Genomic DNA, 12,163 nt, shown 5'->3' with positions numbered 1-12,163 from the left:
GAAGCTTAAAAAAAAACCCTCTCCAAGATCATAGAATCCCTATGGTGTGGAAACAGGCCTTTTGGCCCAACAAGTCCACACTGACCCTCTGAAGAGTATCCCATCCTGACATCCCCCTACCCTATTACTTTACATTTTCCCTCACTAATACACCTAACCTACACATCCCTGAACACTATGGGCAATTGAGCTTGGGTCAGTTCACTTAACCTGCACATCTTTGGATTGTGGGAGGAAATCGAAGCATCTGGAGGAAGCCCGCGCAGACATGGGGCGAATGTGCAAACTCCACACAGGCATTCGTCCAAGGCTGGAATTGAACCTGGGTCCCTGGTGCTGTGACCGCAGTGCTAACAACTGAGCCACCATGCCACCCTGGCATGAGGTCATTGTTCCAAGCCCCACAGGGTTTTGACTCTGACCTGCAGGTCCTGCTGAGGAACTGCACAACTACTTATGAAGTACAGCAGAAAGAGTCAGGTTTCTTAAAATAAGATTGATGGAAGTGAATGAGGAAATGAGCAGCTGGAATTAGTCCTTTAAATCTGGAGATACTGCCCAAGAGGTCTAAGGTCTAAGGCAGACTGAAAAAATGAATGGCTTAGCACCAACAGAGGGTGAGGCTCACCACTCAAGCATTCTCCTAAACAGCACTCCACAATGCACATACATAACAGCTTCAATCATTTCTCTTTGGTCATCTCTTCACCCCCTCTTGTGAACAGCCAACACTTGCCCTTAGTAGCAGTCCCCTTGTATCACTGCCATTCTACAAAAATATTGCCCTTCATTTCTTCACACCATTGCTTTCACATTCTCACAATTCAGCTTTTAGAGAGTTCACAACCTTAGGCTAAAGGTAGAGGATTGGGGAGGAATAGTGCTGGGCAGGAGCCTCCAATGATAACATCCTTGACGACGACTGGAAAAGCATGGTAACCCCTGACCTGCTGGAAAGGAGTCGTTATTCTGACAGTTCCCGCAAATGCCAGCAAGGATTTACTGTGAAAACCAATAACTACTGTGATTGCTTACCCTGTCAGTTCCAACATGTTTTAGCATTTTCCGCAAACCTGATGGATTAAGTCTGGTGCTGAGTGAGATCAGCAGCCCTCTATCCCAGGGTTACTTTTCAGGACTTTACCATCGTTCACCATCCTGAACCCACCTCCCCTTGATAGCTAAATCTTTGCTCAATGTTGACTAAAGGATACAAATATCATAATAGATTGAAGGAAGTAAACATATTAAAGAATAATATCTGTGGTTTCAATAATGATGAACCATTTAAGCATCACTAAGGAGGCCAGTTTCTGATAACCATCCTTAATTGCTTTTGAACTAAATAGATAACTAATTAAAGGGCAAGTTAGAGTCAACAGTTTTGTTATGGATCTTGGAGTCATATGTAGGCCCCATCTGGTAAACACATCAGATTTTGTTACCTTAAGGAAATTAGTGAACCAGATAGATTTTACACCAATGTTAGTAGCTACCGTTTCAAAATCCAATTTTATATTTACAGTTCATTAAGTGATTTTAAATTTCTACAGCTGGTATGGTGGGATTTGAAATCTGTTTCTTTGAGCTTTGTCAGGTGTTTCTGATTTCTAGTCCAGTGATATTATTTCTATGCTTTTATTATATCTTAATGAATCAAAATTTATTGAGCAACAGTTGCAACCAAAAAAAATGAAAATGATAGAAAAACTACAAAAAACGTTTAGATTGTCCGTGAGGCTGAATGAATTATGTGATACTGTTTCCCTTTGTAAAATACGTGCTGGAACTATTAGCAGTCTTTATGTGAAAACCAGTTTGCAATATTTTTTCAACTTTAGCCTTCATTTTAAATTTGCATTCTGTTAAAGTTAAATCACCTCAAGGGAGTAATTATAGCCTCACAACATGAAAAGCAATTTCTGGTTTAATATTGTTGCAGAAGACAAACAAACTGTACAGATAATTTAATAATACAGTAATTTTTTGTGTCAAATTAAGAAAATATGTACCTGCACCCAGAGAGGTTCGAATGCATTGATTGGGTGAGTCAAGCCAAAGATCACTTTCTCATTCTCTGGCGCAAAAGTACCTGTTTCACCAAAGAGAAATAGACACAGCCATGCATCATTCTGCCCGATTCTCCATTTATTAAAATAAAGGAATGTTAATAGAATTAAATATTCATTTTGCTGCTATATATTTGCTGTAGGTTATAAGCTAAGAAGTGTGTTGCTTCCTAAGTTTGATCATTATACACTGGGAGAAACTCCGAAAAACACAAAAGTATTTTTAATGGATTAATGCCAGTGCAAAATAAGAATCCATCAGAACATTTTCAAAATGCTTAATGCTTTTCAAATGTAACAACTGGACTGTAGTGACTAGTCCAGCCAGTTTACACACCAACACGATTCAAATTATCCATTCTGTGAAGACTTGGTGAAATCAGCAATGATGTATCATTTATATTATTGTGTTTAACTTGATGAATCACTATCACATAAACATGAATGAGACTATTTGCATACACTTCATGTTGGCTTGAACATCTCTGATTCTAGAGCTGTGGAGTTGGAGATGCGAAATGAAAATCTCCTTGCTACCATTGATTCCAGAAGAACTTCCTGTCAGTCACATATCCTGCTTTTCCTGTTTTGTCATACCACTTTGCCTCCTTTTTTATGTCCTTTTCTTCTTCCCTCTCCTTATCTCATTGTCTCCTTTACATTTTTCTTCTATCACTAGTACATCTACTCATCATCTGTACAGACCTATCCCCTCTCTCATGGTTTGCCAAGCATTACCCTCTCTGACACACATCCTCCTCTTCACCTCCTTCCTGTGCTATAGTCTTTCCCCCAATTTGATTCATTCCGTGCCTCTGTCTTCCCTCTATCTTCCTTACATCTTCCCCTCATTCCTCTCATTGGGGGTGGCACAGTGGTGAGTACTGCTGTCTCGCAGTGCGAGAGACCCGTGTTCGAATCCAGTCTCGGGCGACTGTCTGTGTGGAGTTTGCACATTCTCCCCGTGTCTGCGTGGGTTTCTTCCGGGTGCTCCATTTTCCTCCCTTCATCCAAAGATGTGCAGGCCAGGTGAACTGGCCATGGCTAAATTGCCCGTAGTGATAGGTGCATTAGTAGGGGAATGGGTCATGGGTGGGTTACTCTTCAGAGGGTCGGTGTGGACTTGTTGGGCAGAAGGGCCTGTTTCCATACTGAAGGGAATCTAATCTAATCATTCCTTTACTTGATGGTCCTCACAGAGGCCGGTTATAAATCCTCCTATTAGCTGAAATGCATCCCTCCAGGAAGGCCTCAAGAAAGCCAACGTCAAGGCTTATATAGCTGAACTAAAGCAAGTAAAATTTTAATTCTCACCAAATGTTTTTTAAAATGTTGAGTTCAAATTAATATATCACGGATGATCTGCATTCCTGTCCTCAAATGCAAGGTTCAACTGGTTTAAAATGTCATATGCACTCCAAACAAAAGGAATCTATAGAAATGCTCAGCCTCAAATCTGTTACCTTCTTCTGAGACCTTCTCTCAATGTGGTCCAGACTTTTCACGTTCTTGACATACTCATGTATTCCTGATCCCATATACTCTCTATTGCAAAGGTCACATATTTACTTCTCTATTTGCTGTTGTAGTCCTTATCTGAACCAATCTCTTGCTGCCAAAATTCTTATACATACCTTGTCACATCTAGAACCAATTATTCCGATATTCCCCCTGGGATCTTCTCATCCTGCATCCTCCATAGGTGTAGATAGGAGCTCTTCAGTCTACTCTACCATTTAAAACAACCAAGCTGATCAAACATCCTGGCGCCGTTAACCGACCCAGAACCCTTTACACCCTTAGTAGTCAGCAATCTATCAATCTCTACGTTAAATATGCTCAAAGACTGAGCTTCCATAGCCTCTGGGGTGGAAAATGCCAAAGATTCACAGCCATTAGAGTAAACGAATTTATCCTCATCTCGGTCCTAATTGGCAACCCCTTTATTTTTAAATTATTCCCCTTGACAAGCTAGTTTTAACTCACTCCCAACAACACTAGATATTTCCTTGCTGGAATATTAATCCTGTTCAAACGTAACCTGTTTTGGTCCAGATTGGTGCCAATGACATAGGTCAGAATAGGGATCAGATCCTGAAAGCAGAATTCAGGGATTTAAGAAAGAAATTTAGACAATCGGATCTCAAGAACAGTAATCAGGATTACTCCCAGTGCTACATGCAAAAGAACAGGAGGATTGGCTGATTAAAGGAATATGACATAGGAAACCGGAGCAAACCACACAGACATGGGGAGAATGTGCAAACTCCACATAGACAGTCGCCCAAGGCTGGAATCAAACCTGGGTCCCTGGCGCTTTGAGGCTGCAGAGCTAACCATTGAGCCACCGTGCCGTCCCTTTTTTTCATTGATATTCCTTGCCCTGTTTTATCCCTTTATGAGCTGTATGGTGTGATCTGTCTGTACTGATTAGATTAGAATTTTAGTTTACTTTGACTTGATTTGAGTTTGCTCCCTTTTTGTCATGCTCCGTAATGTAACGGACCTCACCTGCCTCACAGCCTGTCCCAATTCTTCAGAAAACGTCTACAGCAGTTCTCCAGCTAGGTATTTGATCAGCCAATCCTCCTGTTCTTATGCATGTAACACTAGGAGTAATCCAGTGCTTGAGATCAGATTGTTTAAATTTCCTTCTGAAATCCCTGAATTCTGCTTTCAGGATCTGATCCCTGTTCTGACCTATGTCATTGGTACCAATCTGGACCAAAACTTCTAAGAGAACCTTCCCCTCCCCCATCTTCCCCCCCCTCCCAAACGATATCCTTCACTTGCTCCATGATATCCTCGGCCTGAGAACCAGGGAGATAACGCTTCTTCCTGCAGTCGCATTTCATGCCACAGAAATGTCTGTCTGATCCCCTGATTATGGAATCCCCTAACACTATTGCTCTTCCATTCTTCTTCCTCCTTGATGTACAACCAAGACCCTGCGCTGCCAAGGACTTGGCTTTAGCAGCACTCCCCTGAGGAACCATTGGTGCTCCATTTTGGAAACTAATTACAGCAATCAGCAAGCACAAGGAACTCAGGGGACTCCTAAACTATGTGTCCAGTTCTCCTAGGTTGCCTGATGGTCACCACTGCCTTCTATGCCTGCTAGTGTCTAATTAATGGTATGATAACCTTCCTACACATTTTATGTATGTAGTCCTCTATCTCGTGACTGCACAACAGAGACTCCAGCACTACTCAAGTTCCAAAACCCAGAGCTCAAACTTGTGCAGCAACTGGCATCCCTGCAGATATATGTGTTAGAGACATATTTAATATCCATGAATTCACACATCGTGCAGGATATACACTCTACTTGGTTGAGTTGACCTGCCATCCTAGAACTGTTTGTTACCCTTAGAATATGTATAAACTTACTATAAAACCTAGCTGGAAACCTGATTTCACTTATGTTAACTTTATTTTCTTCTGTTTTATTATTTTAGTTTACTTTGACTTGATTTGAGTTTGCTCCCTTTTTGTCTTGTTCCTTAATGTAATCTAAGAAGTTACTCTTCACAAATCACATTTTTATCAGTTTTTGGCTATTTGAACTCACTCCCTGACAGAAGCTTCTCACCAAACAATGCATTTACAGTTGTCCTATGATGTTACTATTTGATCTTTGGTCAGATTCAGTCAAGTTGTTGCCAAGTCACCTGGCTCTCTGACAGTGACTGCTCCTGAAGTATGCATGAAGGTCCCGATATTACTCTCACTTTAACTGCTGCCTCAGTACAAGTGTACACTGCAAGTCCTACTGTTTTGCAGTCACCTGGTCTTCCTCCCTCTCTCATTCTTTCCATAAACTTCAACTAACACTGCAAGAGATCTAACACAGCATTACCCATGGTTAATACTGGTTTACTTAAGTGACAAATGATACTTTTTGCAAAAAATAACTTCAAGTTCAACAATTAAGATGAGACAAAACTGCACAAATGGGAGAACAATGGAGGTGACATCACTGAGTGCATCCAAGAAAGAGTCTTTATTAAATATTAAAGGCTTCAAGTATTTGGGGAGAAAGCAGAAATAGCATTGAGATAGAAGATTGACCATAATCATATTGAGGGGTTCTACCCCTGCTTCTAATTTCTATGTTATCGGATTAGGTGGGAAAATAACCTAAATACAGGACAAGAAATAATCAATATAAAAATAAAGTTAATGTGACAGCTGTGTAATGGAAATAGTTACAAAATTGGTTTCCTTGGAGTATATAAATTGGTTTTATTTATAACATTTTTAATTCTTATTTCATACATTGAATGAATTGTTGATTCAAATGACACACAAAAAGGATGTTCGCAGCAAGTTAGACTTTTGAGTAAAGAAAAGAATTTAAATGGCACAGATTATTTTGACTTGGATATGAACAGTTTTAGTTGCATGTCTTGAGTAGAAGACGGCTTTAAAGAAAGGAGATTTCCCAGATAGCTTCGTGCAGAGTCTGGTCAATCACTCATATTGGCAAAAAGTAATATAAGTGTGGGGCAGGCAATTGCTTTGCACAGGTCCCAACAATAGCCTATTTATAAGTAGTGTCTGGTCATACTCAGGAAGACAGTTAACACCCCCGTGTCAACATTTTTAAAAGAAGTTTTGTAGCTAAGGAGCCAAAGGCTTTTCAAAAACACAAAGGACACAGATACAAAAAACGCCTGTCAAGAGCAAAGGGCAAGAAAATAGTGCTTTTCCATCAAGTAAATGTCCCACCCAATGGACTGAAACACATATGTTCTTTATTTCTGTAACAGTACATGAACAGAAAATTAACTGATAAATGGAATTCATCATACTCAAATGTTTTCTATGTTTTGTCTACTTGGAATAAAACAACTTATGCACCAAATCAAACAATGCCTTTCCTTATGTTAGCTCAGTCAGCTGCATAAAACCCAAAGGATTCGAGGATTAGAAGATTCGTTCCTACATACCAATGCCTGCAGATGCAGTGCATTGTGAATCCACAAAAGATAGCCAGGCAGTTCCAGGGAGTGACTGACCCCCAGTGAGTATTACAGGCAGGGAATGAGAACAACGTTTTCAAAACTTCAGTACAAGTGTGATCAAATGTTTGGTGTCTATTGGTGCAGGACTTCATTGAGTTACCATTTTCTGTCTTTACTTTTATATTTACATCTCCAAATATTTGAGATATTAGATCAATTCAAAATTTCAAAACTGAGATTGATGGACGTTTGATTGACAAGGGCCAGGATATTGTCAGGCTAACAGGAGGTCTTCCCAATAGGGAACCAATAAGGACATGTCCATCAGTTCCATGAGGAAGGCCTGATGGAATCAAATGCCAAACAGATATTTTATTGGCTGCTCTCGAGCCATCCTATCCACCAATCAGAAATCAGCAGATCATCAGTACTCCAGGAGCCAGCAGGAGTAAGAGATGCTGCTAGTTGGAAGGCTAGTTGGATAGTATGAATGCTTCAAACCTCTAGTGGAAACAAACGTGTGTACTTAACCTTTCCTTTCCTCAAAAGACAACCCACTTGTTCCAGGTATCAATCTGGTAAACATCTTCTAAACTGCCTGTAATGCATTTAAAACCTTCTTTAAATAAGAAGACCAAAACCAAACACATTCAAGATTTGGTCTCACCATTGCTCGATCTGACTGAGGCATAACTTACTTACTTTTATATTCAATATCTCTCATATTAAGGACCGCATCTATTACTCTTCATAATTAGTTGCTATAACTGTACACTACCTTTTGTCACTAATGCTGCAAAACAATTTGATCCCTCTACACCTTGAAGTTCTGGCGTCATTAGCCATTCTAGTAATACTCTATTTTCTATTCTTCCTACCAAACTTCATATTATATTTCATCTGTCATATTTCTGTTCAAGGAGCAACTATTGAGTGTCCTTGATAAGTATGTACCTGTCAGGCAGGGAGGAAAGGGTCGTGTTAGGGAGCCGTGGTTTAATAAGGAATTGGAATCCCTTGTTAAATGGAAGAGGGCGGCCTATGTAAAGATGAGGCGTGAAGGTTCAATTGGGGCTATTGAGAGTTATAAGGAAGCCAGGAAGGATCTGAAGAGAGAGCTAAGAGCAGCAAGGAGGGGACATGAAAGGTCCTTAGTTGGTAGGATTAGGGAAAACCCTAAGGCTTTCTATAGGTATGTCAGGAATAAAAGAATGACTAGGGTAGGAATAGGTCCAGTCAAGGATAGTAGTGGGAAGTTGCGTGTGGAGGCTGAAGAGATTGGGGAGACACTGAATGAATACTTTTCGTCAGTATTCACTCAGGAACAGGACATTATTGTCAATGTGAACACTGAGTCACAATTAAGTAGAATGGACAGCTTTGAGGTATGTAGAGAAGAGGTGTTGGAAATCCTGGAAAAGGTGAAAATAGATAAGTCCCCTGGGCCTGATGGCATTTATCCTAGGATTCTCTGGGAAGCAAGGGAGGAGATTGCAGAGCCATTGGCCTTGATTTTTATGTCCTCGTTGTCTACAGGAGTAGTGCCAGAAGACTGGAGGCTAGCAAATGTGGTTCCCTTGTTCAAGAAGGGGAGTAGGGATAACCCTAGTAACTATAGGTCGGTGAGTCTCACTTCTGTTGTGGGCAAAGTCTTAGAGAGAATTGTGAGGGATAGGAATTATGAACATCTGGATAGGAATAATGTGATCAAGGATAGTCAGCATGGTTTTGTAAAGGACAGGTCGTGCCTCACAAACCTTATTGAATTCTTTGAGAAGGTGACTAAGGAGGTGGACGAGGGTAAAGCGGTAGATGTGGTGTATATGGATTTTAGTAAGGCGTTTGATAAGGTTCCCCATGGTAGGCTACTTCAAAAAATACGGAGGTATGGCATTGAGGGTGAGTTGGAGGTTTGGATTAGGAGTTGGCTGTCCGGAAGAAGACAGAGGGTAGTAGTTGATGGCAAAGGTTCATCTTGGAGTGCCGTCACTAGCGGTGTTCCACAAGGATCTGTTTTGGGACCATTGCTGTTAGTCATTTTTATAAATGACCTGGAGGAGGGGTTAGAAGGTTGGGTGAGCAAGTTTGCAGATGATACAAAAGTCGGAGGAGTTGTAGACAGTGAGGAAGGACGTGGCAGGTTACAGCGGGATATAGATAAGCTGCAGAACTGGGCAGAAAGGTGGCAAATGGAGTTCAATGTAGCTAAGTGTGAGGTGATTCACTTTGGTAAGAGTAACAAAAAGATGGGGTACTGGGCTAATGGTCGGATACTTGGTAGTGTGGATGAGCAGAGGGATCTTGGTGTCCATGTACACAGATCTTTGAAAGTTGCCACCCAGGTAAATAGTGCGGTGAAGAAGGCATATGGCGTACTAGCTTTTATTGGTAGAGGAATTGAGTTCCGGAGTACTGAGGTCATGTTGCAGTTGTATAAGACTCTGGTGCGGCCGCATCTGGAGTATTGTGTGCAGTTTTGGTCGCCATACTATAGGAAGGATGTGGAGGCACTGGAACGGGTGCAGAGGCGGTTTACCAGGATGTTGCCTGGTATGGTAGAAAGATCGTATGAGGAAAGGCTGAGGCACTTGGGGTTGTTTTCATTGGAGAAAAGAAGGTTTAGGGGTGACTTGATAGAGGTGTACAAGATGATTAGGGGTTTAGATAGGGTCGACAGTGAGAATCTTTTTCCACGTATGGAGTCAGCTATTACAAGGGGGCATAGCTTTAAATTAAGGGGGGGGTAGGTATAGGACAGATGTTAGGGGTAGGTTCTTTACTCAGCGAGTCGTGAGTTCATGGAATGCCCTGCCAGTAGCAGTGGTGGATTCTCCCTCAATATGGGCATTTAAGCAGGCATTGGATAGGCATATGGAGGATAGTGGGCTAGTGTAGGTTAGGTGGGCTTGGATCGGCGCAACATCGAGGGCCGAAGGGCCTGTACTGCTCTGTATTCTTCTATGTTCTATGTTCTATGTTGTGACAAATTAAGTGTCATCATCTTCACTCGAGAAGTAGCATCAGACAAACTATTGGGTTCAAGGCAGATAAGTCCCCTGCCCTGATAACTTGTATTCTGGGATCCTAAAATTGAATTGAATTGAATTTATTGTCACATGTACCGAGACGCAGTGAAAAGCTTTGTCTTGCGAGCAATACAGGCAGATCACAGAGTTAAGTAGCATAGATAAGTAAACAATAGGTAAACAGCGGCAAAAACAAAAACACAGGTATAGGTGAATGTTAAGAGTTTGTGGGTCCATTCAGTATTCCAACAACAGTAGGGTAGGAACTGTTTCTAAACTGGCAGGTGGATTTGTTCAGACTTCTGTACCTTCTCACCAATGGTAGAGGTTGTAGAAAATCATTGCCAGGGTGGATTGGACCTTTGAGAATGCTGGAGGCCTTTCCTTGACAGCAGGGCTGGTAGATGGATTCTATAGATGGGAGGTTGGCCTTTATGATTGTCGGGGCTGAGTTCACCACTCTCTGTAACTGTCCCTGATCTTGAATGGCACAGTTGCCATAGCAGGTAGTGATACATCCAGACAGAATGCTCTTGATGGCGCACCTATAAAAGTTGGCAAGGGTATTCGCCATCATGCCAAATTTTCTCAGCTGCCTGAGGAAGAAGGGACATTGTTGGGCCTTTGTAACCAGTGCGTCCACATGAAGAGTCCAAGAAAGCTTATTTGGATAACCACTCCCAGGAGCTTGGCACTCTCCACTCATTCCACCTCTGTGCTGTTAATGTGTAGGGGGGCATGAGTAACATCCCGGCAAAAGTTAATAATGAGTTCCTTGGTTTTGCCGGCATTGAGAGCTAGGTTGTTCGCAGTGCACCATTTTTCCAGGTCTTCCACCTCCCATCTGTAGTCTGTTTCATTGCCATCTGAGACTGGGATGGTGTCATCAGCAAACTTGTAAATGGCATTAGTCTGGTATTTGGCGACACAGTCATGGGTATACAATGAATACAGTCGTGTGCTGAGTATGCACCCCTGGGGGCTCTAGTGTTGAGTGTTAGTGAGGATGAAATATTGTCCCCAATCTTCACTGATTGTTGTCTGTGGGTCAGAAAACTGAGGATCCAGTTGCAGCGAGTGGGGCTCAGTGCGAGATCACTAACTAATCAATCTCGTGGGGATAATAGTGTTGAAGGCTGAATTGTAGTCAATGAGTAGTATTCTTACGTAGCTATTCTTGGTGTCAATATGTTCTAGGGAGGAGTGAAGGGCAAGTGATATGGCATCTGACTTGGAAATATTGGTCCGATAGGCAAATTGGAATGGGTCAAGAGTAGTGGGCAGGTTGGAGTTGACTAATGCCATGAATAGGCTTTCAAAGCAATTCATGATCACTGAAGTTATGGCCACTGGGCGGTAGTCATTGAGACATTGAGACATCATCTCAAATTTTCTTAAAATGGCAATTGGAATAAATAGGAATGATGTTGGCCCTCTTGAAACAGGCAGACACAATGGCCTGCTGCAGGGAGAGGTTGAAGATGTCCGAGAAGACCTCTGCTAGTTGATCTGTGCATGCTCTAAGTGCACGGCCTGGTACTCCATCTGGTCCCATTGCTTTCCTTGGATTCACATGAATGAAAACTGATCTGACCTCTAATGCAGTGACTGTTGGGAGAGGTCTGTCAGGACTTATCGGAATAGGTATTGCCTCTCCGCTGAAAGCTCAAAGCGAGCATAGGTGTTGAGATGACCTGGGAGGGATGTGTCATCTGTTATCTTGCACTGTCTCTTTTTTGAACCTGTGATGTCATTCAGTCTTTGCCGGGTGTCTGTCTGGGTCTCTAGTTTGGACCGGTATTGGTCCTTGGCTGTCTTAATGGCTCAGCGAAGGTCATACTTGGATTCCTTATAGATGAGTGGGTCTCCCGATCTAAAGGCCTCACACCTGGTTTTTAGCAGGTTCTGAATGTCCTGAGTCATTCAGCGTTTCCTATTGGGGAACACCTGGATTGACTTCCTTAGTATGCAGTCTAAGTACAACGCATTTATTCTTTCCCCTCTATCCACTTAGGTTGAGACTTAAATCTCTTGAGACAAAAGTCTCTTATAAATTAGTCAGAGATGATTTAGCTTTGATGAAGCCATGCTGACTCTACTT

General features: G+C 41.9%; 1 protein-coding gene across 3 annotated transcripts in view; it reads right to left on the bottom strand.

Moving 5' to 3' along the window:
• agmo (alkylglycerol monooxygenase) overlaps positions 1 to 12,163 on the bottom strand; it is a 367,646-nt gene that overhangs the window by 112,492 nt on the left and 242,991 nt on the right. For all 3 annotated transcript variants that reach the window (XM_087987110.1, XM_043689829.2, XM_043689826.2), the window contains exon 8: positions 2,013 to 2,092. In XM_087987110.1, coding sequence (XP_087843236.1) covers positions 2,013 to 2,092 — 80 coding nt within the window. The remainder of the gene's footprint in view (positions 1 to 2,012; positions 2,093 to 12,163) is intronic.

Source organism: Chiloscyllium plagiosum, unplaced genomic scaffold (genome assembly GCF_037043375.1).
Source record: "Chiloscyllium plagiosum isolate Xiang-an unplaced genomic scaffold, Cpla_swu_hap1 HiC_scaffold_5, whole genome shotgun sequence".
In the NCBI taxonomy this organism is placed as follows: Eukaryota; Metazoa; Chordata; class Chondrichthyes; order Orectolobiformes; family Hemiscylliidae; genus Chiloscyllium; species Chiloscyllium plagiosum.
The sequence above is the reverse complement of the archived record's forward strand: the minus strand, read 5'-3'. Positions and strand labels throughout refer to the sequence as shown.